We start from the raw sequence: 27,915 nt of genomic DNA on the forward strand, positions 1-27,915 counted from the left end.
TGGTCGATTTAAAAGCCTCCCCCCCTCCCGTTCCATCTCCCCATTTTCCTCACCCTCTGCTGTGGTGAAACTGCCGCAGCTCGTCCAGGAAAGCGAGTCCCTTTCTCCGCTGGTCTGCGTGGTTTTTACCCGTCGAATTTGCCATTTTTGTAATAAAAAAGGTTCTCGTAAAAAAAAAAATCCAATTAAAAAAAAAAAAACGGCCGACAACAACAACAACAATCCCCGGCTCCTCCTTGTCTTTAAGAGACCCAGGTGCCCGTGCTCGGCCGGGGATCAGCCATGGAGAGGGGCTTGTTTAAAAAAAAGTTTAAAAGGAATAAGGGAGCCCCGAGAGTGTGGTAATTGCGAGTCCTGTCCCCACACAACACACGGGCGAAGAGGCAGGGAGGGAGAGGGGCACCTCTCAGTAATTCCTCCTCCCGCGGCTGCTGCCTCTCTCAGCACCACAAACCCAGCCGATCCAGCCTGCACATGAGACTCAACATGGTGCTGCTGGATCACACAATGAATTGGGTTACTGTTGTGGTGGGGCGGGGGGGGAGCCGGAGTGAGGTATTGACAGTGTGTGTGTGTTACAGCCGCGGCTCCATGCGATCTCCCTCCCTCGCTCGCTCGCTCCCTCGCTCGCTCTCTTACACACACACACTGTACAGCTACGGCGGCGGCGGCGGTGGCGGCGGCAGCGGGATTCACTTCTCTTCTCGCTCAGACAAAAAGATCTGAGGCCGCCGTGCTTCTGCCTGGACGAGAGCGCGACACAGCGGGCCCCGGAGGCCGGTTCCGGTACTGCAGGAGGCAGCTCCAAAGGCAAAAGCCAGCACAGCCCCAGCAAGCAGTTCCTGGCGGGGAACAATAGGCTCCTCTCGCCGCTAAGGGCTCATCTGCAATGTGCCGCAAACTTCACACAAAGCCGGGCGGAAAGAGGCGAGGGAGAGGGAGAAGAGGGAGGAAAAAAACGGCTACTACCGGCTGTTCCGGGGCGCGGGGCCGGTGCGGGGCCCTCCCGTGCCAGGCTCGCGCCGACCGGCCTCTCTCCGCTGGCTGCCGGCGGGGGGGGTGGGGGGGGGGGCGGGGGGGCGGGAAAGGTGGATTTGGAAAGCGGGGACGAATTTTTTAATTGGACTAAACCCAACGCCCTGAGTACAAGGGGAGAGAAAACAACAACCGAAGGGGGCACTGGTGGGATGTGGACTTTCGGAAAACTTTCCGAGTCCCCTGGGCCGAGGTGTTTCCAAGGGCAGGAAGTCGCCCCGGATGGCACGGCGGGGGCGGGGGGGGGCAGCAGGAACCCCTGATTTCGAGGCATGAGGGCTCTAAAACTCCCCAGAGGAGAATGCCGAGTGCTCCCCCGAGTAGGAGGTGCCCTGGAGAGGTTTGTCGGTAGGAACCTAGGCTCAGGGTCACTCCATGAATATTTCTTATTCCTTCTTTCTCTTGAGATACTACAGCCTGTAACCTAAGTGCCGCAAGACTGCTGTACACAATCTAAGCCGCTCATATCTTTCTGTACATTGACAAATGGAACACGCAGCACAAAATTAATGGAGGAGGAAGGTCTTGGCCCTCACCCCGGATGGGCAGCAGCCCCCACTGGCACTACAAGCTGCTAGCCCTCTGCCTGTGGTGTGCGCAGTGTTTGTAAACACTCCCCTCCAGACGTGTTTTCCACTTGGGAAACCAGGAGAAGACCTGCATGCCGACCACGGTGGAGCTTGGTGCCACTTGGGGTAAACAGGAGCAAGAAAGGGTCCATGGGGTGAAGTGTGCCTTCCATCAAACCTTTGCTCCTCAGGTAAAGCAAGCAGTGCCCAGGTGGGCATTTGTCCTTCCCTGGCATGCAAACAGCTGCAGGTGAGTGCTTGCTCCAGTTTAAGAGACTCTGAAGGAATATTTGCCCCTCGCAACCTCTACACTGAAATCCAAAGCTAGAGCGGGCCTACAGGGTTGGGGGTTTTTAAAGCAGAACTCAATGAAGTCAGTAAGGAGCTGTGTTTTAGAATCAATGGCATATGATGGCCTCCAGTGAGCACTTAAAGAAGGAAACCTGCAATTCCTTTCTATTCCATGTACTAACTTCAGAAAACAATATTTTTTCAAATATTTTTTTTCCTTTTGACTTGTTTGTTGTATCAGCTTGAATATAGAGACAGATACAATAAAGCTTGGTAAGCTTTGCCCTGGGTTCATGATCTGGGGGAAAAGGACAGAGAAATACCGGAGTTTCAAATTAACACTCTATACTGAAAGTTGGTGGTGTGTGGATTTCAGAATATGAAATGCATAGTGTCTTATTCACTGTAGCATTAAGAGCCTTCCCTCCTCCCCCCTAAAATTAGACCTTCAGATCTTGGTCTGCAGCTCCTGTCTCTGACACTCTGAGCTTCTGCTATTTCAGCTACAGTATGCGTAAGACTGTCAAAGCCAGGATAATACAAATCAGAGAGGTTTAAAACAAGCGACTGGGGGGCTAAATCGCTGTTTTAGACGCACAGTCAAACCTCCCTTCACGGGAGGGCGGTGGTTTTTAATCATGCCTTAAAAATTCCTTAAAAGCAGGGGGTCTCCCCTCCGCGAGGGGCGGTCGGCAGAGGTGAGTCACCGCTCGCCCGGGCGCCCTGTGAGGGGAGCGGGAGGCAGAGGGGAGGACAGGCAAGTTGCGTAGCAGGGCTAGGTGGGTTTCCATGCTAAGCACAGCAATTGCGCACGGTCCCTTACGTAACTGTCAGCCGGGGATTCCCTAGATGGGGTCACTTTATTCAACCATTACACAGACCCCGGCCGCCGCTCCGGCGCGCCTGGGCTGCCGCGGCCGTCGCGACTGAGGCTGCGGCTGCTGCAAGGGAGTGCAACGGCTCCTCACAAAATGGCGGCGCCCATGGAAGCGGCAGCCCCATTTTGTGCCCGGCAGAGCCTGTCAACAAACACCGACTTGGCCGAGGCTGAGGAACAGAAGGCGGCGGCTCGTTCGCGTTACGGAGCGCGGAGGGAGGAGAGCGGAGGATTTCACCGCCCTCCTGCCGCTGAGAGAAGACTCTGGAGCGCGCGCGTTGGGGGAGGGAGGAGAGGGAGGTGAAGGGGGACGCGAGCAGTGAGCGAGTCAGAGGCTGCGTTATCCCAGCGCGGAACTGCCGGAGCTGCGGCGCGGGGGAGGGGAAGGCGAAGGCCAAGGCAGGCGGCCTTGGCGCTGCCCTCGCCGGGACGTAGCTCCCGGAGACCCGGGGGCTGCGGATACCCGGGGGCTGCAGGAGCGGCTGGCGACGCCGGGCCGGAGGCCGGGGCTGCCCGCACGGGGGGCGCTGCGCCCCGCTCCCGCGCTGCCCGGGCGGACGGGGCCGTTCCTGTCGGATTCCGGCGAACCTGTAATGAATGACAGGACGATCGAGCTCCTTGTGTAGCTAACTAGGTCACTGTCAGCACTTAATTACTGTTTGTTTCATTTTAGTGCGTGCCTTATGAATAAACCGGCTATTAGGCTGATGCTTCAAGTAACATTATCCAGCACCAAGGTACAAAATGTCTGTATTGGACTCTGATCTTGCGATGCTAGCTTGGTAGTAATTACTGTTTTACATTAACGATGTCTTGGTTGTTATAGCTTGGTTATTCGGCTTATAGCTGAAACAGGTAGAGATCCCTTACGATAAGGTTGTGAAGCTGATTCTAGTATGACACCACCGGGCTTGTTTGTTTTATGTTTGTAAACGGGGCTCCTCCGTTTTTTAGATAGAGAAGAGGCTTGTGCATTAAGACTTTTTTTTTTCTGATCTATTTGTCTTAATATGCATGCTTTTAAATAGTATTAAATAAAGGAAATTACCTATTTCTGATGTAAGTTATAATTTTTAACTGTACCAAAATTACCTTGATATTAAGGAGTTTTGAAATATCTTGTTGCATACTAAACAGTCAAAGATCAAAAGTAGGAAAAAGGAAAAAATCTTGCTATTTAGTAAAAGGTCCTTTTATTATTCTCTGTATAGTATTTGTCAATGCAATTTGAGTTTATTTGTAAAATAAAACCTGTACTGTTTGTAAATGTTCCTGTATACAGTGAATTTCAGTGTATAAATATTAGAGAATTCTTGCAGACAGACAGGATAGGTTCAGTACCCAAATCGTCACTATTCAGTGCTGCTTGCATGGGTTTTTGGCCTCTCTGTTGGTTGGAGTTTTTTAAGTATAGCTATGTTAAGTGAATGTTCTGTTCTAGCAGCTGTATCCTGTGTTGTAGGGGTTTTTTGTTGTTTGTTTTGGGTTTTGGGGTTTTTTTTGTTTGTTTGTTTTGTTTTGTTTTTATCTTTGGGGTTTTTTTTTGTTTGAGGGTTTTTTTGGGTTTTTTTTTTTTAATCTTTAATACTAAATTTTGGGCTTATTGCTTGTCTTCAGTATTGCTGCTTTAGAGAGAGCACACTACCGTTGCTCTTCTCTGTGTGCCACTAACTCTGCATTTGCTTTCTGGTGGGTGAAATATTCTCACTCATTTCCATTTTTGCTTGTGCTGCTCTTGAATTGTGGCAACATTATGTTCTGGTGAGTGTAACTAGTATCACTAGCTATATGCTACTTGTATTAAACAGTAAACTGTAAATCCTTCAAAACTGAAGTTAATTTTGTTTATGTGTATGTGCATGTGCTATATACATGAGTTTTGAAAATGCAGCCTATTAGATGGACTACAGAATCCAGTGAATTCCCTCTTAAGACTAGTATATAGTAGAGGTGCAATGTAAAAATAAGCACAGGAATTACAGGATGAACTTCTGCTAGAGGAGAGCATCAGAAAGGCAAAGTTGGCAAATTTTAGTAGCATGTAGCTCAGCCATATTGAATAAAAAATGTTAAAGTGTTGGAGCAACTGTATATGCTGGGCTAAAGACTTTACTGTTTGCTTAACTTGCTGTGGTAAATGCACACTTCAACAGGGAGGGGTTTCTTCAGTAAGCCCTACCCCTTGTGACTGAATAATACTTCAAAATCCTTTATTAGATTTTAGTGTAGTTTCTTTTAAAGATACTGCTACTTAGTATAGACCATAAGTGACTAGTCTTCAATGGTACACCATTAAATCATAAGTGAAAGGTCTTATGCATGAAATTAAATCCTAAATAGCATAGTAAAGGTGGGAAAGTGGAGGTCCAGCATTACAGGCTACTGCTGCACACTTGCTTACAATTTTCAGTACAGTTATTGGAACTTAACTACCTCAGGAGGGTTGAGTTAGATAATCTTAAAAAAAATTTAAAACACTTTTACATTGAAAAGACCCACCTTCGTAAACTGTTTATTTAAATAATTTATGACACTTACCCTCCTAAGTCTTCCAACAGGATGTGCACGTTCCTCATTTCAACTTTATGGAATTACTACTCAGGAAATAAAACAGAGGGAAATTTTGGCTGCATAAACACTATTGAAAATACCCAAGTGTTGATTAAACACATAAAAATGCTGTCTGTAAGTACTGTAATTTTTTAATACTTGCTGTTCTTCACAAAGGTCCACCTCTTGGAATTAGTGAGTTTCACGGTCATCTAAACTCTTAAGTTATAAGCACTTCAAAGTGGATGGTTTTTCAGTTGTGCAATGAAGTATGAAACACAAAGCAGGAAAACCCTAAATGCAACTGAAGGAGAAGTAAAAATAAATACATAAATGCATTCCCACTCGATTTCAAAACTGCTATACTTTTGAAATCCTAATTCTTTTGTGAGTCCTGACTTAGGTGTTCTGAACACTCTAGGTTTGCAATACTTCAGCAGTAAGTTTAGAAAGATTGTCAAATTCATATCATTTTCTTGCAGGCAAAAAAAAAAAAAAAGATGCTTTAGGTTATCATAACTGTAATGCAGATTAAGGCCTCAATGGCAGAAAATGTTTTGGTGTTCTAGCAAGCATTGGTGTGTAGCACAGAAGTCATGAATGTCCTGACAGCAAATGGGTGCAGGTTTTTTCTTAAAAAAAAAAAAAAAAAGTATTTGTTCTTAGTAAATTATGTTTACCTTTAATCTCACACATTACTTTATGATGACCTCTGTGTCAGTGTGATCTGGTGGATGGCACACTTCCCCCTGCCACTATAGCTGTACACTGTTCCCTGAAATAGCACTAGTGTGATTCATGTTTCTGGTTCAATGTGTGAAAGTTTGATTGAGATGCAAAACCGAGAGAGTTCTTCTGAATGTTAAAAAGGAACCATGCTCAGAAATACAGAAATGATCAGATTAAATTTGTCAAAGGGTTTTTGTAGATTAAGAATTATGGTGTCATACTTGGACAGGGACGGTCCAATTAATTTAAAGCCAAACCAAACCTAATAACTTTATGATGTTTGTTATAAGTAAAAGTGGTGAAATTCTACTAGTAGGAGAGTTCTCAGTATTGCAGATTTGCCAGCAATATTTCATTGTCACATAGGACTGTCTCATCTTTATATTTTTACCAATTCAAATGACAGTCAACAGTAGCTAAAATTATGTTGAAATTTCTCTGAGTAAGCAGTTGCCTTACCTAACTTGCATATGGGCATAAATGAAAAGGGAAGTAATTTGTGCAACTGTGAATGTGTGGACAGACAATACATGTGAAAATTTATGCATTTCAATGTAATATATGCTGGAAGAACACTTCTGAAAAATAGTAAATAAAATAAATACTGGCCAAATAACATATAACCTAAGTAATATATTAAAATTGCCCAAGCAAATCAAGAACTTAAAGCAGTGAAAACACATGAATACTCACACATGTACTTTAAAAGGAAGAAATTTGCTGTTGTCCAATTATGAGTCTCAGTGTATCTGTTGGTGATATGCTCAATTTGGATTTGGCCTTATAGACTGCTGATAGTTCATTGCATATCTGTTGTGTTGCCCAGATAAAAGGAAGTGTTTTTATTTTCAGAGTAACTGGAAAACAAATCCTCTCAAACTTAGTGCATTGGTAAAATGGTGGTGTGATAGCTAATTTGAAAATCACACTTAAAACCTAGGACTTAATTTTTTAACTACAGTAGTGTCTAATATAGCTGAAAAAAAAAAGCTAATGAGAAATAGTTTTTGAAGTTGTTTACTATGAAGAGTTATCAAATGTAGTCGAGTATCAGTTCCTCTTGCTTGCCGAAAGAGGATAGCATTTAAAGCTCTTGGGGGAATCTATGACTGTTAGCCTCCAGATATTATAAAAACGTTTATTAGGCTGAGCTGCTACTACTTTTGAATTTTGAACCTTAATGTGAGATCTGTCTTACCCAGAATCTTGCTGCAAACTCTGTTTGTAAGCAATGAAAATCACTTAGGAAAATGTAGAAATGGCGTGCACCTATATATATATATATATGTATGTATGTATGTATGTATAAAAATAATAATAAAAAATATATATAATATATGTTTTAATATATTATATATTAAATATATATATATTTTGGGGCTTCTGAGGATCTCAAGGTCCTTATGTTTAAGAGCAGTTGATGCACAGAGCAGGGTGAGTGGTTCTCAGCTGAGATGCACTTAACAGTGTTGAGAGAGGAGTGAGCATAGTTCCCTAACCCTCTACCAAAAGGCAAAAGTGCAGTCTGGGTATTTGGGGTGGAGCCGTGTTCAAACGTGTTGCGCAAGCCAGTCTGCTTAGCCTTGTCCTTATCTAGCTTGTGTGCGGTGTGGGGAAACGGCACACTGGGGAAAGGTCTCTTCCCTCCATGAAACTCCCTCGCTTGTAATAGAAAACAGTCAAGAAGCTGGAAAAATTCTAGCACTCCTGCTGAAGAACAAAAAAGGGAGAGGAAAGAAAGTGGGGACTTGAGCAAGGGAGTGAGTAAAATCTGATAATTTTGAGTGGGACAACTCCCTCTCTCTGTGCTTTCGAGCAGTGTCACAGGTGACTTTAGATAGACATCTCCTTAGGTGCATTTACCCTAAAGTTTGTTTGTATCTTTTGCTGATTTGGGAATATTAAGTACTATTCACACTTTATTACAAATCAAGACATTAGACTTCTTTATTGTTCTAAGTATTTTATTCCAGTTTTTTGAACAGGAACTTCCCTGTGGCTTGAGTCACATGCTGCACCACAGACTGCTTTGTAGTAAGTTCCCCAGCATTAACAGGAGTGGCCTGAACTTACAGTGTGGTCTCTCAGAATCAAACTTCCTCCTGTCTTGTTTCATCCTTCACAAAGTTTCTCTACTGATACTTTACAAAGTCAATATAGATTATTTTTTTCTTTAATGCTACAAGTTTGGCTAGATTTATAAGACAATAAAGGTGAATTAAGCCTATCTGTAAATGAAACCCTGAGAATATTGTGTTTCATCTGTTACCTCTATTTTAATAAGTCCGGGCTCATTCTTCACTTTGCTTTAGGAAAATTAAATAATGTCACAGTTTTTCCTTTGAGAGGTTACCAAGCTATTACACAGCATCCATGGTGTTCTATTGGAATTAATTGTGCTTAGATGTTATGAAAATGGAGTTGTGTATCCTTAAGTCAGGTGTTTGTGTTATGTTTGCAGTAATAGACAGAAATTATGTATATACTATACAGTATATATTTGATATTGTGAATTTACTCAAGTAATTTAATTTTTGTTCTGAGGGGTCATCTCCGTTTGCCAAAATACGCAAATTACGTTTTCGAAGATATTTATAATATTTTTTTAAAAATATTTGGGTAACTAGCTGCAGCCAAGTTAATCTCAGGATCAATTTATTAATTTATAGAAGAAAACACATAGACATTCAATTTACTAATTTTTTTATCTGCCAGAGAGTTCTTGACATTAAATAAAAATCTAATATTTCCTGTTTGCGTCTGAACATAAAATTACCTATAATTACATGCAAACCTTAACATATATGAAAATTAAGTGGAAGAATTCGGTGCTCATTGCTTAAGTTTTCCATCTGTGACATCATGCATGTGTATCATGATAATCCTTAAATATACAATCACTTTTTTAATGCAAGATCCTTCAGTTGGAGATGGAAACTTCTCACTGAATTAAAAAAATAGAAAAGTTATTTCTCTGTATCTGATGTTAAGTGTTTATCTGCATACCCATTTTTTTTTTTGCTTTTCCTGCAGGCTTTTCTAGAGTAATCATTAGGAGAGTATCTGAATGCTCATACTAATGAGTACCCAAAATTCTGAACTAGTAGCATTATCATCACTATATTGCTAAGAAAGCTAAGGCATAGAGGGATTCAATAAAAGAATGGCTGCTAAATTGGGTTGGTTTTCATTTAATCAAAGCACAGTTTCACTGAATATAATGTACAGGTTATTTGAGGGTAGAGGTTGTTCAGCAGTAGGAGTGCTAGCCATAATTTTAGAGCTGTGTTAAATTCAGCGATAGGCTTTTTGTTGAATTTGTGGGTACATGCTGTGGTCCTATCTGCATTATTGGGGCTTTTCCTGGTGCAGCATTATTGGGATGCTCTGTTCCTCAGAGCATTTGCAGTGCTGAGAAGGCTGTATGCCTATGGTAGATTCTCCTTGATATTTCTGCATTTATTTTCCAGCGACTTGAATATAGAGCTCAGAAAACGAGAAGCACTTCGTTAGAGGCCTCCAGTTCGATACAAGAAACTCGCTGCTCTGTAAATCCCTGATAAAGCCAGAAATAGAAGTGGTGTGTACCCAACAGGATGCATTTGCAGTAGCTTCCCAACATCCCCTATCCCTCCCTCCCTCCCCCCGAGGCAGCTGCTGGCTTTTGGTGGGGCCTGGGTGCCAGAAGAGGGAGCACGGAACACAGCAGAGCCCCAGCCTGAATGTCCCTGCTACTGCCTTAGGTAGGAGGAACTCTGAAAGGACCAACCTGCAGCATTACTGATGCCACAGGTTTTTCAGAAAACCCAGCTTCTAGCTCTTAATATATTTTTCATTATTACTATTTTTACTGTACATGTACAGCTTGAGATTTAAGAGCTTTTAGCTTTATCACATTGTTCAATAGGAAAACTGCCCAAAAGGCATATTTCTGATTCAAAGGCTACCCTCCCACTAAATTCCAAATTCTCTCTTAAAAGTAAAGGCCTTTTCAGGTACATTATGAGGGTTTTTTATGTACTTGAGTAAAAATGGGAGTTCTTTTCCTTCCTCAGTTTCACACCTGGATTTTGTTAAAACGTTCTTTTGAAAACATCAGCTTGAGGCAGACACGTGACCTGGAAAATTTAAACTCAGGTAGTATTAAAGTCAAAAAACCAGCATATTTTCAATTGTTTCTTCTAATAATGTGTTTTAAAACCTGAAGCTCTATTGAATTTCAACCCCAAAAACATATCCTAGTAGCTGTTTGGCTGTGTTTGCATTTATAGTCATATACAATGTCATTGCAAAATACCTGTACTGAGCTCAAATATAGAAAGTCAGCTATCCTTTAATATACTTAGCTTATTCCAGTATAATGCATATGATTCAGAATAACACTGTCCTCCAGTACAGAGACATTACATGAGAGGAAGGTAGCAAGTCCTGTACTTCTAATCTAAGTAGTAAAAAATACTCTTTGCAGTGGTAATTCTTGGTTCTGGCTTCCTCCAACGAGTTTAGGTCTCTGGGTAGCTGAAGCAGTTGTATTAGGTACACAGACTGAGTCTTCAGGAGTTTTCAGACTGTATCCCTTTACTGTGCAGAGCTGTGATCGCCACATCCAGTTCTAACTTGTTACAGGACCACAGTCAAAGAATGGAACAGTTTTATTAACTAGCCAAATGACATGGGAGAATTCCCAGAAGGTTACTTAGTTTGCTAATCTCTGCTCAAAAGGTTCTGGTGGCTCCATTGCTAGCAAAGGCTTAGCCTTGTAAGTACTGTCTGCCTTTTTAATTTCTATTTATTTGTTTAAGTTTTAAGGAAGGACTGACTGATGAATGGCTAGCGTTTGTTTTGTTCTCACTTTGCTACTACTGGCTTCAGTTAAGTCTGAGAATGATAGATGAGCTTTACACAGCTGTTTGCTTGATTTCTCCTTACCCCCTCCACATCTCATTGTCACAAAATGTTCGAGACATGTCTTGTGATTAGAACACCAAAGGCTACTCCATGGTCACATACCTCTTTCTTGAGGAGGGGGGCAACACAAAAAAAGCCCTGAAAAACCCCAGCCAAACAAGAAACCAACCAAACCCAAAAAGCACAAAAAAATCCCAAAACAAAAAAAAAACCAAAACACCCCAAACCTATAGTTGTGGAAAGGGAAGAGTTTCCAATTCCAGTATATGATCTTCATATGCACAATTACTGTAGAATAAAGAGGTTTATGGCTTGAATTCAATAATACTGTTATGTAAAAAAATCTTTTCATTGAATACTCCACTGGGTATTTGGATGGTATTCTCAACATCTGGTTCCAGGGAAGAGGCAGAAAGAAGGACTTGCTTTTTGTTTTTTCTTCCTGGTTTTAATGACCGGTTGTGGTTCCTAAGTATAGAGGTCAGTGAAGCTGACTTCTATATGCCTGCAACTGGTTCAGCACTGGCTGGAGGGAATCAGGCACTTCTCAAACAAATCGTTGAAGCAGCTTCAGTATTCTTCACCATCTTTTCATGGAAAGTGTGGGGATGCAATGTTAGCAAATTTCTGAAGGAAAAATTGGCAGACAGGATTCTAAATGGCCTTTTGGTAGCTCAGCACATCTCCCCCTGCCTTAGTATGACCAAACTCCACCACAAAACATATGCTGTGCAGTTGCCAGCATTTTATAAAGCTGTCATGCACATTGAAACACCACAGCTTTCTAGGTGTTTTGAAAGTGGTGTCCTGTTTGATGGAGTTTTGTCCATTGCCACACCATAGTACTGTGCACTGGATGTTATGAACAAATTTTAAAATAGCTAAAACAAAGCCACTGATCACCTAATTGGTTTGTTACTGCCTTCGTAAAGCTTGCTGATCTTTAATATGGAGTAGCTGTAAATATTAACACCCACAGCTTTGTAAATGCAAATAAAGTTATGGGAAGTTTAACATTTAGAAAGGAAGTAGTAAATAGGCATGTGCAGGAGCCTGGGTGTGTCAGGGGTAGAGGCCACTGCAGGCTAGCTATCTTGGGTGGCACATTTGGAGCACAAACTATCAAACGCAGCACTGTACCAGCCCGCTTGTGCACTGTTCTTTGTGCTGGTGCCCCCACCTATCAGCCAGAGAACAGGAGCTCTTTAAGTCACAGCTCCCAGCATTACTTCCAAGACATGAACTCACTTACCTAAAAGAGGTTTGTATATACATGTATATCTGTTGGAACTGGAGTCCAGGAGTTGAGCATCGTTTCTCAAAAAACGCTGGATCATCTCTTAAAACTGGAGTACTAGTGTTCTGTGTAATGTCTTATGGATGTTTAAAAGTAGTGAGGATTTAAGTACTGATTAAGCAGTTCACTTCATCATCCTTCATTCATGTCAAAATTAATTGGACAAAACTGCTGCCAATTTACTACTCAAAGATGGTAAGTAAAGATACTTGCAAAGAAGCTCACTAGTTGAGCTCATGTTCTGCAGCAATGTTGCCAATTAACTTTTACTAAGAGTTTACAACTTTAAAGTACTTCATATATATCTTGATCTCTAAAAAATGAGTTTTAAGCATTTTTGTAAAGATGGAAGAGAAAAATAGATTGTTAACATTTTTTGGTCTGAATATAAGATAGAAAGCGCAGTTTGAATGTATATACATTTGTAGTGTTTGATCCCAGAGTTTCGCCATACTAAGGTCTTTCTCATATACTCCATGATGAACCACTTAGACAAGAAATAAGAGTGCGTGAAGAGGAGATGGCAGAACTGCAAACAAACAGTAGTTATCTTACTCCTTTGCATGTCAGTCACTTCTGAAAGTACAATGTAATTTCAGTAGAACTTACCAGTGTTTTGCACATTGTTATATTGGTTTAAAAACATTTTATACTTTTCAGTTGTTATTTAACTTACAGACACGAGCAATAAAGTTTTGTTGTTTGAACTTCTGCCTAATTGTAATGAAAGAAGAAGTACAAACTCTGCAAACAGATTTTATAGAAGTATGAAAACAGTGCCAGCAGTTTACACAATCTACAGAAATGACATGTCATTACCACAAACTAGCTACTACAGGAAGTAACTCTTGAGTTATGTGCCAGATTATGTATTAACTTGAGACTCTGCATACATAAAATTATTTGGGGACAAATATTCCATGTTCTTTAAGAGACCCTTAAACCTCTGGGGAAGAAAAATCTTAGCAGACAACTCCTAACTCTTTTATTGGACAATTTTTGATACAAAAGATCACATCTCCTCAAAATATGGAATGTAATGTAACTAAGGAGGCAGTTGTTTAATGGGATCACCTCTGAGACATGAAAATATGTGTGCACAGTATCCACAGGTCCTCTTGACCAACACGGGTCTTTCATGGTGCTGTTTCCTTATAGGAACAACTGAGATTTGGGGTAAATCCCTGATGCTGAAAACCTGCAGATAAATAATTTAGATAATGATGTTGCTATCCTAATGCAGCAGTTGACTTGCCAAACTAGTAGTTTATGAATTTGTAGCCTTTGTAGTCTTGGTAGCTAGCTTCTGAATATTAGTGATAGCTTTGCCCTCCAGCAAAATGGCTTTCTACAGTTATGCACTAAATACTCAAAACTGATGGCAAGATCTGGAATCACTCTTAGTAGTTAGGTAACAACAAGTTGTTCCACAATTTCTTAATAGCCTAAACTAGGTGCTGCCTCCAAAAAGAAGCACATCATGCATCTTTGTCCTCCATTCCTTCCTCTTGGCATTAGCATTTCACACACCTGTACTGCAACATAGATAAAGATTAATTCAGCTGAAAATTTACAGGAAAAAAATGTCTTTTAAATGGACTTGCTACCACTGTGTAAAGGGCAGCATCAGTGCAAGAGAATGTAGAAATAAGAATCAGAGAAAGACAGGACTCCTTCTTCCTCTAGTCCTCCTTCAAAGGCTCCAGCATCCACACTAATCAGATAACAACAGGACAGAATGCTGTCCCCCTTGTTAATACTGGTGAAAGAGTAGAAGAAATCTGAAGTCAAGGCAGTTAGGTGCTGCTAGCACTTCCTTGTTGCTCTTTAAAAGGATGATAGAGTGATTACTCTTTTGATAAATATTTCCTCTAGTTTGCTTAGCCCAGTTGTCACAGGCATTTTGAAAGGAGTGCACCTGGCTGAATTGTTAACTGTGCTCTTATTTCTTTTTCAGGGGGGTTGGGGTACAACTGTCATCTTGTGGTGTTTTTAAGAAAACAGAAATAGAAAACTAACTTTCATTTTATATGTAGCATGTCCGTGTGGGATGGACACAGATGATACAACAATGAGTTAGGAAAGGCTTTTTGGCTGATAACAACAGTGTTATATTTTCCTTCTTTTGCCAGCTTTGAGTCTGTTTGCCCCCAAACTTTGTGCTGCATCCAAAGACCTAAAATTTGGAGTCTGCAGGCCTTGGAGATGGAGCGAAGTTGAGCATAAAGAGAGCCTGATGAGCATTTTCAAGACTGAGATTTGGAAAGAAGTTTCTCTCCTCCACTTATGAAGAATCTAATATAGGACCTTTTGGAACATGACTCATCTATATTTAGATTTTCCTTACCTATATCCTTTTTTCCCCCCTTTATTTTTATATGGACAAGTTTTAAAATAAATGCATATATGGAATAAATTCCACATCTAAAGTCTTGCAAGTAAGGGATGTTGTAGGAGTGGTTTGCTTTCTACATGTTTTCATATAGATGGGAGGGACAGAGGACATGATATCACAGGCTTTATTTTGGGAGGATTAGTGTTTTCAGTCAATATTAAACTTGAATAATGAAGTACCAAAACACTGCCTTGTCTACTGCTGCCCTCCCATGGACCCCTCAGTTTTAACTCTTGGTAATTCTCATCCATTTTAGACTTCTTTCCATCTTCCACTTCCTTGGCCTCTTCTCAGTAGCACTTTGCCACTGGAGCTACAGAATATCTGTCCGGAGATTCATGGCACCCCCGTAAGTGTGGAAGGGAGAATGAAATGGCAGTTTATCCCAGATTTAATTTTATGTTGCAAACAGTAAAGTTAAGCAACTGAAAAAGAAGTACAGGCTTTTAACTGTTGATTTTAAATTCCCCATGCAATTATATCAAATCCATGCTGTGCTTTAGGAAAATGGGGAGAGGTAGCTCTTCTAACAGCTCACAGTGGAATTCTTACCATTCCAGTGATGCAGAAGGGTTTGTCTGGAGCCCAGAATAGTGCAGCATCATCATCCTCACACCTCCTCTGTCCTTCACAGCTAATGGCTAAGTTTCTGCAGAATAGTGCAATGGCTAATCCTGTGTAAGAGTCCCAGTACATGCATGACTTTAAATTTCTTGAAAGCCTTGGAAGGCTCCAGAAGGACAAATCACATGCTTCTGCATATGAATGAAAAGATGTGTGCAGTGTAGACCTTGAGACAAGCTCAGAGTAGTCAATTAATATTATTCAGTGAAAAATCATAAGACATTATAAAAAAGAATCTGCATCTATTATGCGAGTAAAGCAGAGGATATGGGAAGTCAGGAATGGAAATGAAGAAACAGGATAACTTATATTTCCCTCTTTTTAAAAGCAGAAATGTCATATTTTAGGTAAAAGTCCATACTTTTCTAGCCCAGCTGTTGTGCTTCACGTGAAACTGAGAAATACTATATAAAGCACTTGCTGTTATGATAGAATTTCTCTCTTGCTTTACTGTAGTTCCCTTCTAAACCAGGCCCTAGTTCTGCAATTCATCTATAATAAAAGGAGCCAGGTGCTTCAGAACTGCCAAGACTGAATTGGGAGGGCAGCATCACAATTTTTCTTTAACTGTAGTCATTGGTGTTTCACATACAGTTAACAGCCACTAAAGTTTTTAATTTCACTGAAGATCCTTCAAATAATTTTTATCTTTTTTTTTCCAAATAGCAATTTGAAGTTTTATTTGTCTTAAGTGGTAGAAGAAAAATCAAGACCAGCTAATTATTAAAAATGGAGATACTAAACATGACTCTTCAACTGATACCAAACTCAGTTTTCACACAGCGTATTTTCCTATTTCAAGAGAACTTTCCTGTAATCTAAAAAAATAACTGCATATTTGTGAAATCTTCAATAACATTATGGGATTTTTAATGTATAAAGTTGTGCATGGACGTAACTGAAAGAGCTTGGCTTAAGAATGTAAATGCTTCCTGGCAGAGACTCTGTTAGCTTCAGGACCAACAATTTCCCATTACTCAAGCTCAGAGACTTTTCCCTTTTTTGTGTAGGATATGCTTTAAGGAGCGCCCCACACAAGTTTCTCTTGGGGACAGTGCTGAGGTGAATATCAGACAGGGAGAGAGTTGTTTTCTGTTTATTAAACATTCAAGATACGGATGTGTCTCTACAAGTTTTCTCCAAAGGCAACTTTTCACTCAACCTGGCTAAAATGTCTGGGTCCTGCCATCTCCTGTGCAAACCAAGAGCCTTAACTGCTCAGAAGGTCATGTATTTCTGATAAATGTTTAGTTCATCATCATTTTAGAACAAGAAGAGTTCAGGACCTTGAACAGCAGAATTACAGACTTGGAAAGTTATGTAGACATCATTAAATTCAGAATTCTATGGTCACATTAAATAGCAGGAGCTGTGAACTAACAAAACTCTTTATTGCAGCATCAATATAGGGCCATTCTCCCAAGGTGTCTTCCCTCAAGGAAGCAGCTCTAATTCTCACTATGTCAAGACTTCTTGGGCACGTGAAATTATAAAGGAAGCTCATTGGCAAGTCAAATATGCCAACAGGGAGTCATATCCAGGGCTGCTGCATCTGTTCAAAGCCAATGTGAAGTGTTTGCAAACATGCCAGCCTTGGCACTGGTGAGTCTTGGTGTGCTGTGTGTTCCACTTCCACGCTGGTGAGTGGATAGGACTCAATATGAGTAAGGCTGCTATGCTCATCAACCTGAGAATGTCCCCTTAGTCTCCTTGTCCACTCCTAGCCTCAGTAGAGGTGATGAAGGTAGCACCTGTCACAAGAGGCCTTGGCACCATGTTTCTAACCTCCTTATCACATTTATCCTTGGGATATGTTGCTAGCCCTTTGCATCAGAGCCACACTATTCCTCAGCACTACAGCTGTGGTAAAGGAGCCTTCTCCCCAAGATTCCCTGTGGCAGGTGATAAGGATATTCAGTTTTTTGAGGTGAAGTGAGATCTCTGCTGTCAAAACAGTGAAAGTGCAACTCCTTATTCTATGGAACACCAGGTTCCAAAGATGTCAGCACTTGAAACATGGTTTAAGTGCAGAAAATTCAATGACAATTTCCTGACATAGGTGATTTGTGAAGCAACTAGAGGAGATGCCCTGGTTGGAATTACTTATTACTCATGAACAATCTGTCTGAGAGTGTAGAGGTTGAAGGCAGCTTTGGCTGCAACTCTTGAGTTTTTATAGTTTAAAATCCTGAGATAAACAAGAAAACTAATAAAATTGCCAGTCTTGACTTCCAAAGGGCAAATTTCAGCTTGTTTGGGAATCTGTTGGACAGGGTCACATGAGAAGCAATCAGGTGCCCTGGCACGGCTAGTTGAACTTCAAGAACAACCTTCTCAAAACACAGAACTGGTCCTTTCCAAGTCAAGAAAGGTAAGCAAAGGTGGTGCAAGGCTGGTATGGATGAACAGAGCACTCTAGACTGACTACAAATACTAAATCTTGCCAATGGCAGCGTGAGTGTGCTACCCATCTACTTCCCTGTGGTGAGTGGAGAGGTCCATGATGGTCAGAAGAGGCAAATGTCATACCCATCTTCAATAAGGCCGAGAAAGAGGATCCAGGGAACTACAGGCTAAGAACTCTAACCTCAGTCTCCTGGAAGATATTTCCTCCTGGAAACCATTTCTGAGCTCATGAACTGCAAGAAGGTGATTAAAAATAGGCAGCATGAATTTACCATGGGCAAATTGCCACTGATGAACCTGATTGATCGATGATTGTGAAGTGGACTGATTCCATGGATGAGGGAAGAGTCGTGAATGTTGTTTACCTTGCCTTTAGCAGAGCTTTTCCCAAGGTCTTTGATACCAGTCAAAATATGGACAGGATAAGCAGATTATAAAGTGGATGGAAAACTGGTTGAAATTCCAGGCCAGACAGGTTGTGAGTGGCAGTATAAAGTCCATCCCACAGCTGGTTGCTAGTGGCAGTCCTCCTCAGGGACAGATTCTGGGGTAAATGCAGTTCGGTGTCTTCACTGCTAATGATCTGATCTAATGGGAGAGCTTGCACTATCAGCAGATTCATGGATCATACCAGCCTTCAGGGAGGGAGTTGATATGCCAGAGGGCAGGGCTGTTGCTTAGAGGGACCAAGACAAGCTGGAGGAATGCATTTCCAGAAGTCTCACCAAGCTCAGCAAAGACAGGTGAGAAGTCTTGCACATGCTGGAGATGAACTGACTGAAGAGCAGCTTTGTAGAAAGGGACCTGTGGTACTGGTGGACATGAGCACAAGTTGGCAGTTGGGGCAAACAAGGTCAGCCTCATCCCACATTGTATTAGCAAGCTGTAACCAGCAGGTTTAGGGAAGTAATTGTTCCCTCTCTCTGGTGCTTGAGAGTCTGCTTCTGGAATACTGTTTTTGCTGCCCAGCACAAGAGACTGACGCATGGTTTTGAATGCAGCAGAGTCACTAAGATCACACAGGCTGAAGCACGTGCATATGAGCCGAGTGTGGTAGGGTGAATGGAGGAAAGAGATCCAAACTTATCTTGGAGGTGTATAGTGACAGGAGAAGAGCTCATGGACACAAGTTGCAATACAGGAAATTCTGCCTGTAAGGAAAAACATTTTCACTGTTAATATAATCAAATGCTGGAATGGACTTTAAGTCAATATAGTGGAATCTCAGACCTTGAAGAAATTCAAAACCTGACTGAGCAAGTTGCTTTAGTAGGAGATGCTTTGAATGGGAAGTTGAACTAGCAGACCTCCAGGGATCACTTTCAACTTGTCCATCAGAGAAGAGGAGCAAAAACCAGCAAATGGCAGTAATTTACCACTGCAGACTTGCTCCAACCCTTATTGTCAGAGAGCTCTAGTGCCAAAGATGAGGCACCTACACATTTCAACACTTAAACATGGCAGCTGAGTTTTCCTTTGAGAACTGCAAGTTTCAATGAAGAGCCCTAAGGTCTGAATATCTTTTTGAATCTGGTTCTTAATAGTCAACTTAAAAAAGAATGGATCTGTTTTCAAAGAGTGCAGGCTTCTCTCCTGAAGACATGAAAGACATAAGAGGATGATTGATCAGGATTGCTTTGAGGGATGTTTTCTTTCCTGTTGTCCTAAGATGAGATTGGAGGTTGTAGGAAGTGGCAGATGTTTTGGAGAGGCCCTATTGTTTTCAGGACTTTAAATTGTTGTTTTCCTTTGTGAGTTTCCTATCTGATAATAGCGAATGCATACTTGTAGCTAGTGTACATGGTTACATTTGGCCCCTTTTTGGAGTTAGGTGATAGTTGTTTTCTAATTGGTGCTAATTTCCATTTTCAGACACTCTGCTTAACTTCAGCATTAGCAAAACTATATGAGAAGGTGATGTTGCTATACTCTGTGCTGTGCAGGGCAGTAAATATAGGTATGCATTGCAAGAATAATTGTATAGGTTGAAAAGCTAATATATTTTAGTACTTTGTTAAAAATTATGCACATTCAAAAGTATACACCTTTTTTCCCAAGCACACATAGTGCTTGGGAAAAAAAGTCATTATCTCTTCATGACTGATCAAATTCTATACATTTTATGAGAAAACTTTTTGTCACTAAAAATTAATAAACATGATACATATTTAATGGAATATATTTTTCCTTCTTCTAGTGTAATGATTCACAGTTTTGTAGCGGATTCCACAGGTGTAGGTAACAGGATAAGTGAGTGGATAATCGTAATCCTTATATTTAAGAAAAAAATCCTCCTTATTTTTAATGTTTCATGACTTGAAGATATTTCTTGTATTTTGTCTTAAATACAGCATTTCATCATTAGTTTGATGCCTCTTTCTCTATGATAAAGCAGTTAGAATATAGACCTTCTTCCTTTCCTCCATGGTTTGTTAACAAATCAACATGCTGGCTTATATTTTATTAGAATTGTGGGGAAGGGGAAATGAGATTTGCCAAATGGGGAAGGAAAAATATTTATCAGATTTCAACCCTTGGATTAAATTAGATCATGGTCTGTAAGAAAAATTATGTGGCTCTTCAGTTTTGTTTTAGCCGAGGATCTATGATCCAAAAACCATGCTATATTCAGTGCATACACTAAAAGCATCACTCACATGCTGGTCGCAAGAATATGCTTCTATTAAAAAAGTTGTCACTTATAAGTCTTTTTCCCCATAGTTCAGAAAATAATTTCTATTTGAATAGCTTTGAAATTTCAAGATCAGAATATTTTTATAAGCAATATTTTAAAGCCTGTGATATAATCTGAAAACTATCAAACATATGATCTTCCTAATGTGCCAGCACTTTGATTACATTAAAATACTTTGTTGATTCTTAGTGAATATTCATGAATCGTGTATATATGGTTGGTATGCATATGCACAGTATAAAACAACATTGTAAAAAACACATCTTTATACTTATGGAAATTTTAAAAATAAATCATTCCTTTCCACCTCATTTTCCCCCCTCATTTTTAATTAATGCCTACTTAATGACTATCTATATTATCTTAGTATAATTTCTGCTCTGGTGATGTCTCTGTAGAATCATTGATATTTCCTCTAAAATGAGAACTGGAAAACAGTCTATATTAGCTGCTAGTTTACTTGATCGTGTCCTGGAATATCCCTAGCCTTCAGGAAAACTCATTGAATTTCTCTCCTGTTTTAGAGTGTGTAGAGGCAGCTGATAGGCTTGAAGTCATGGTCAATGGGGATCTAGTCAAAACAGTCAATATTATCCATAAAGTGAGTCAACTCATTTTAAAACAGGCATCTACTTTTAGTCAGTTGAATCACTCTCTAAACTTCATTGATGTAGATATGTCAAGGTGGATGAGATGGATCCCACCCTCACATTCCCTTGATATTTCTCCTCACTTGTTTGAGAGTGAATTGAAGCACTTAAAAAGAATTTTGCAGTGCAGTTTGCATTGCATTTGCAATTGGGACAACAACTCTCAGCCTTGCTGAGTTAACTGTAAGTTACCAGCTTGGCAATGCCAGCTGTGTATGGGGACTCTACTGCGTATGAACTGGTCATGGTCAATATGTGAGTCAGTGGTGCATTCAGCATTTAAATGCAATAAGTGCCTTTGGTGTTCTTATTGAAAAATGGCTCTAGTGAGAGCCATATTTACACTTTAGCAAGCTTGCTTTCAAATAGCTTCAGAACTTTTAGATTGAGTTGGCTGACAGATTCTAAACAATTTTCCAAGTGTTGTACCAAATCCATATTGGGTACATATTCTGACTGCATGTTATTATATAATGCATGCTAAGTTCTGTCTGTGAATTTGTTTACTGGCATGTGAACAGAGGAACAACCTCATCTTCTTATTCTGGACCTCCTAGCACTATGCTCCTTCTCAGGAACAGAGAGGAACTTGAAAAGATTGGGTTGAAGCTGCAAACATACATTAGATAAAGGAGAGAGAAGAAAGATAGTTCTGATGAATCAAAAGGTACAGGAAAGGGGAGAATGCTCCTGAACTTCTAAGCCGTGTTGTTTTCTCCAAACATTGTGCCATTTTCTCTGTCCCTCATATCAATTGGGTTGTTTGTATAATGCCCAATTCCATGTTTCCTTTAGCATGTTGTTGGCAGGTAGGTGAAAATGACAAAAGAGTGGATGGCCCAAAGCAGTGGTGAGCAGTTGTAGGTCCTTACAGCAACCACTAGCACCATGTTTTGGCACAGAAGGAATGGCCCTTGAAGGCTTTATCTTGCAGATGAAGATTAGAGAATAAATTAGCAGAGGCATTAAATGCAATTAATTGATATCCTGTTTGGTTGTCTGGGTTTTTTTTAATCATCTCAAGTAGCATGAATTGGGATGGGAGCTACTCTTTCCTCTGGAGTTGTGTCAACAGGCAGGTCATGATAGGAATGCTTCCACCCCCACTTTATGGCTGAAATGCTGGAGACCGGTTATTTGTTCCTCGGCTCTGCATCACACTGCGTAATTCTGGATGCCCTTTGCCTGGAGGAAGTCACAGCCCAGCTCAAGGTTCAGAGGCTTCCTTAGCAGTGTGGGAGGAGAAGTGGGAGTGGATTCCACAGAAACCTCTGATCAGGAAGCTGCCCAAGCAAGCTAGTGGGGAATGGCTGCATTCCAGGGGAGTTTCCTACTTGCTGTGCCACTGGGGCATGCTGAGGAGCATATCTGGCCTGTGCCAAGTGCTCTTGTCTTCAGCTGCCTTTTTCCAAGCTCTCAGTGGAGGGGTTGTGCAGCCTGCAGGTGAGGCAGGGTGGGAGCTTCCTGTAATGGGAATCTCATTTAGGCTTAAGAGGTGAGCTAGCAGATTTGAAGGGCTGTCAAGATAATAAGGCTAAGATTCCTTGCCTTGTGGCAAAAGTGTAGGTTCATAGAAATGCAAGTAGCTACCAACAAGTGTCTCACTTGTTGGAGATGGTGAAGCTCTGCAGTACCTTTGAACCTTCCAAGAACTGGTGCCAAGTAACAAAAATCTCTTGTATCTCTGCTTCCTCCAAATCCACAGGTTAAAGCAGGTTGTCCACTTGCAGGAATATTTTTTCACTGCCTGAATTCAGTAGGCTAGTTTTGCACCTGTAAGAAGCTGGTGTGCTCCTTGCCTTTTCCCTGGTCTTTAACTAATTGCAATTTGAAAAACATTGTTTTATGGTGTCCTTAACATGGGCTTTATAGTAAGTAAACATTACATCCTGTTTACATGGTCACATCCAGTAAAACTCAAATATTGAAATTTCTGCAAATTCATCCCACATTTTATTTAGTTACATTATATGCATTCAATGTATTTAAAGATTAAACAATGTTAAAACAATTTGTTACAGTGGTTTAAGCAAAACTTTATGGGTTCTTTGTCCACAAACTTGTCTACTTTAGAAATTTGCCCCATTCATTCTTAGGAAGAGATGTGAAAGAAGGAAAAATTGGTAGAAAATGTGATCTTGCTTCTTTATTGTTGGTGTGTAAATATCTTTATGGAATTAATATTATAAAGACAGAAATTTACTTACACCAGATAATTTTATGGGTAGAACAGAACTGTTACATGCATAGGGAAAAAAGGCATACAAAAAGGCATATGCCAGTGTTTCAAAAGTAAAGTGAAATTCAGATAGGAATGGTGTGGATTTTTTAAATCGTGTAACTACCAATCCTTTATCCATCTTCAAATAAGAACTCAAACATAAAAATTGAAGTCATTACTGAAAGAGAGTCTGTAGTGTAGTCTGTTTGTGTAGATGTGAGACCAAAGCAAGTAGCTTAGCAGCTTTATTTACCTCTAGAAACTTTGACTATATGTCCAGTTGAGACCTATTAAAAGGAGAAAATTTTCATAGTGACCAAGTTCTGTTTTGCTACGCTGTATGTGAAGACACCACACATCTGGTAGCTGGATATGATGGAATAGCTCATAAGTAGTCTACTCCTCTCATGTGGCCAGCTTCGGTGGTGATGAAGCTTGCATTTTCTAACAATGAATAAATCTTGAGGCTGAGACACTTTTCTGTCTTTTTCCACTGCTATGTATTTGTCTGCCACTGTCTCCTCAACTTCTGTCACTCTGCTCTAATACCTGTCCTTGTGTCTTACTCCAATTCTCCTAATTTAGTTGATAAGGTTCTTCTTCTGGGCTTCTGTTTAACACCTTTTTTATTTAGTAAGACCTTGATCTAGGAGCTCAAGGCTCCAGTCATTTTGCCAATCACTTCCAGTTCCTCCAGTCCTTATCTCTGTTCTTTCATAGCCAAGACAAGCTGATTTTGTCTCTCACTATCATATATATCTCTTTCTGCCTGCTCTATTCTTCAGCCTGTTTTAGCAGCTTTGTCTCTGGTCTTGCTCTGATTTATTTGTCAGGTCAGTCACTGCTTGCTCTGTAGAAAATCTTTTCATGAGATTTTACACCTCTCCCATTTGGTCTCCGGGTTCCCATCCTTCACTGATCACATTATATACTGTATTTTAAGTATCTTAACTCTGGCAAAGAAAAAAAGGGAGGCCCTGTTAAGTACCTAATGTTGGACAATTGGTGGCAGGAATAACCTCCAAAGTTCCTCTATAATCACTAGGAAAGAAGGTAGATGCTTTTGAAGAGGTGGTTCATAATAGCAAGACAGCTTCTTGAAAGTAACAGTGTGTGTAGTCCTTAGTATCAAAGTTACCGGAGTAACTATAAGCAAATGTGACAATTCCTCAATAGGTTGAAGCAGTTTCTTAAGGCTGATGTACTGTTCAAGTTTCATGGCATTGTTCCTGAAATCCCCAGTATTCAATGTAACCTGAAATATCAAACACATTTAAAAATAGTGGTTATATAAAATGTTGTCTGCTACAGAAGTTTTTCAAATTAAAGCAAATAGAAACACCACTACCCTCTTACTTATATATGACCAAAATCCCAGAGTCACTCTTAATCATAACTCTTAACAGTGGAATTGATATCATCATTTGTGACACAAGTATTCATTCCTTAGTCCTGCAGGAATGAATAAATAGGCTTACCTTTTGTCTCAGATAATGAATATCTTATGTAATCCTTGAGTGGATCCACCTATATAAAACAAGATTTATTACTTAAACTACTGTAAAAACAGAATAAAGGACAGCATTTTGAATGCAGGATCCTGCTCTCAAAAGCATGTATATTTTTCTCTCGGGAGAAGAGTAGAGCAATTAAATGAGGGAGGACAGATAAGAAGAAAGAAAGAGAGTAGATGTTCTCACATTCATGTCTCATTTAAAACTTTAAAATTCAACAGGAGATCTAAAATCTCTACACCAAGATAGGGTGTAATAAGGCATTGTTTATAGAGCTCACAACTGTTGCAAGGAAACCATGCAGTCTCTTTGAGAAGAAGGGCTTAGGAAATCATGCTGTTGTTCAGAATAGCTGATGAGGTGGGCTTATGGTAGGGGCTGTTTTGTCAGAGTCAACAGAACTAGTAAAATCACAGCCTAATCCTGAATCAGCCATTAAAACCTGCACCAGCTGTTTATGGTCCAGTTGCTGTCACCTCCTGCTCCTTCTTCCCCCATCTACTCCAGCTGTCATCCCTGAGGCTCATATCTGGGAAGCTTCCCTGTTTGTTTTTTCATGAATCTGGAAATACGCTCTTACAGGCAGATAAACAGCACTGAGGGAAAGACTCCATAGGAGTTTCACTTAGTGAAACCAGAAAGCTCATAGAAATAGTGTGATGCAAACAAACTTGAATCAGAGTTTGTGTTTTCTTAGATGTTTGGTCAGTCAGGCTTAAGACACAAATCTAAAAGGAAAACAAGCTTCCTTAGATTGATTTTCAATGAATTGTGCTTTAATTAATCTAACTTTCGACTTTGGTTTCCAGCAGGACAATTACTAGAATGAGAGCTTTGGTATCCTTCTCCTGGCAGATGATTAGCTTCATTATTTAAATAATTAGATGAAATCTGGTACTAACAAATCTTAATTTCATACTGAATTTTAACACCATGTCCAGTTTTAGACACCATACTTGAGGAAAGAAGACAATCAACTGGAAGCAGTCCAAAGGAGAATGACAAAAAAGAAGTGTAGAAATTATAACCTAAAAGGAAAAAAAAAGATATAAATTATGTTCGTTTAGTCTGACAGAGAAGATAGAATGAAGACACTATAATACAAGAGGTTGTTCCAAGGAGGAAAAGAACAATCTATTTCCTTTGCCTGTTGGATAGAACAAGAAGTAATAGGCTAAATTACAGCAGAGAAGATTTATTTTTAAAATTACAGAAAACTTTAATGGTGAGGCTAGGGGATAGATTGCTTGGCAAGCCTTTGGAGTTTCCATCTCAATTGGAGATCTGTGAGATCAGAGTATTTGAAAAACTGCTTCCTGCAGGCAGGAGGATGTATTAGGTGTCATCTGGAGATCCCTTCTAGTTCTTCTGTATATTTTATTCTTGTAGTAAAACTGTAGTTTAAAGGATAGGATTCATGTACACTTCTTACACTATCTTCTTCATGTCTTCAAGCAGTGATAAAATCCTTCTGTAGAAAGGAGAGTAAACAATGCTGTTACTCCAGTGATCTTGTAATGAAAAATGGAAATACATCTTGGAACAAAGTACTTTTTGATATACCTTCTTTTAGATAATTGCACAGGAGTACTTGGAAAGGTGGCTGTAATAGGGAAAAAACAGATAATGTGATAAAATTCATTTGTTTAAAATTACTTTTTTGGCACCTGTTACTGTTGTACTGAATGATATCACCGTAGATCACTCATGTAGGAACTTCAGAAATCAATTGAATGTCCTAATTGCATTCAGAATGCTAAGTATAATTTTAGATTTTTATTTTATCACTCCTTCTATTTTAAAGATTTCATTTAACTGGAAATATTAGAAGTAGCACTTCAGTTCTCAAAAATTGTACATATCATGTGAAATCCATTAAAAATCTAAAAGGATAAAGTGTAGATACTTCAGAGATAACTTTAAAAGTACTTTTTACTGTATTAGTTGTATTTGCAGTTGAGTCTTCCAGAATAAAATGGTTGGGCCAGGGCAGCTGACTAACCAGTTGTAAATCACAACTCTCAAACACATACTTTGGACACAAAGTTTAGAATTTATTTATTTGTTTTATTCTGGGCATTCTTCATTTTTCAGATTATAACTTGAATGCAGTTTCTTTACATTGCCTGTAATATGACTGGGACATAGCACTTCTACTGCAGAATGTCACAGAAATTTGACTCGACTATTCTGTTTCTTCCTCCTTCAGTTGCTTAGACCTCAGCAGATCTTGATCCTGAAGAAGGGCACCATCGACCATCAGGGCTGAGCAACAAACAGCACATTGTGCCACTGGAACCATGCTCATCTGGATCTTGGGTCCTGGCTCATGAGAAACGCTGCCTGTCCTTCCTTGGGTTTTTCAGTTGTACACCCTAGGAGACCACTGTCCCTACAGGTTCCAGATTCATGGATCTGAATGTGGCTGGCTGGACCCTTCACCTCACCCAGGCTTATGTCAAACCTCATTCCTCCCTTCATCTTTCTCATTGGAGACAAGGGGAACAGATACATACAACTGATATTTTTATTTGTCATTGAAATAGCTATGTTTGGGTCCAGTGATATGTGAATTTAGGTGACTTTGCAAGCTGCAACAGTAGAGATTGATGCACTGTAAAGATATAGGCACTTACTCAATGAATGGGGAAAAGAGACAAAATTTTGGAGGCTTCACTGGAGTGTAAATTCTAGACTTGGATACCTATGGTCCTATATATATACATGCCCTGTAGATTTCAACATAGGGTAGGGATATCTGAAATTAGCTTTAAATAAAATTGGTCAGTTATTGGAAGGGATCTGGCCTCAGTAACAGGCCACTCTGTCCATAGAAGATAATGGCAAGATGCTCTGCCTTCTCAAAATCATGTAGCTTCTATTTTTTGGAGTCAATTGCTTAAAGCAAGACCAATAGGACTGGTATTTTTCAGACTGTGAATCACATCAAAGTCCTGGAACATATTACAACACTGAGTTGTAAGCCAAAAACTCATTGTTTTCTGTAAAAAAAGATAAACAGTGGCCCAGCCCACTGAAAACTGCACCATCCAGCAACCTGTTGATGTACCTAAATTTTCCGTGGCTGTAGCTCTTTAGAATGTGTTTATATGAAAAACACAGTAAAATTAAAATAGGTTTGGTAAACAATCAA

The 27,915-nt window shown here is 40.2% G+C and overlaps 2 protein-coding genes across 20 annotated transcripts in view; one reads left to right on the forward strand and one right to left on the reverse strand.

Moving 5' to 3' along the window:
* The window catches only part of ARID2 (AT-rich interaction domain 2), a 93,518-nt gene extending 92,509 nt beyond the window's left edge, over nucleotides 1-1,009 (reverse strand). The window contains exon 1 of the mRNA XM_054631329.2: nucleotides 54-1,009. Coding sequence (XP_054487304.2) covers nucleotides 54-145 — 92 coding nt within the window. The 5' untranslated portion in view covers nucleotides 146-1,009. The remainder of the gene's footprint in view (nucleotides 1-53) is intronic.
* A 107-nt stretch (nucleotides 1,010-1,116) lies between these two features.
* Nucleotides 1,117-27,915, forward strand: LOC143694147 (uncharacterized). Of its 19 annotated transcripts, none has more exons than XR_013182429.1 (6): nucleotides 1,117-1,854; nucleotides 2,775-3,509; nucleotides 9,522-9,631; nucleotides 10,107-10,188; nucleotides 14,389-17,646; nucleotides 26,971-27,915. XR_013182429.1 is itself a non-coding variant. In XM_077178881.1 (4 exons), the coding sequence occupies exons 1-3, from the start codon at nucleotides 1,697-1,699 to the stop codon at nucleotides 9,609-9,611; spliced, it is 312 nt and encodes a 103-aa protein (XP_077034996.1). In that variant the 5' UTR covers nucleotides 1,118-1,696; the 3' UTR covers nucleotides 9,612-9,631; nucleotides 14,389-14,672. The 19 variants fall into 19 exon arrangements, 2 of the variants coding, with proteins under 2 accessions (XP_077034996.1, XP_077034997.1); XR_013182428.1 differs by lacking the exon at nucleotides 26,971-27,915 and adding an exon at nucleotides 17,729-20,687; XR_013182430.1 differs by having other exon boundaries at nucleotides 1,119-1,854; nucleotides 14,389-16,877.

This window comes from Agelaius phoeniceus, chromosome 5, assembly GCF_051311805.1.
Source record: "Agelaius phoeniceus isolate bAgePho1 chromosome 5, bAgePho1.hap1, whole genome shotgun sequence".
NCBI classification, from domain to species: domain Eukaryota; kingdom Metazoa; phylum Chordata; class Aves; order Passeriformes; family Icteridae; genus Agelaius; species Agelaius phoeniceus.

Excerpts from the sequence above, each read along its gene's own strand:
- LOC143694147 (XM_077178881.1), top strand. The coding sequence starts at position 1,697 with ATGCCGACCACGGTGGAGCTTGGTGCCACTTGGGGTAAACAGGAGCAA. Across the intron at positions 1,855-3,445 it reads TGGCATGCAAACAGCTGCAG|TGCGTGCCTTATGAATAAAC; the intron begins GTGAGTGCTTGC and ends GTTTCATTTTAG. Across the intron at positions 3,510-9,521 it reads TAACATTATCCAGCACCAAG|CGACTTGAATATAGAGCTCA; the intron begins GTACAAAATGTC and ends TTTATTTTCCAG.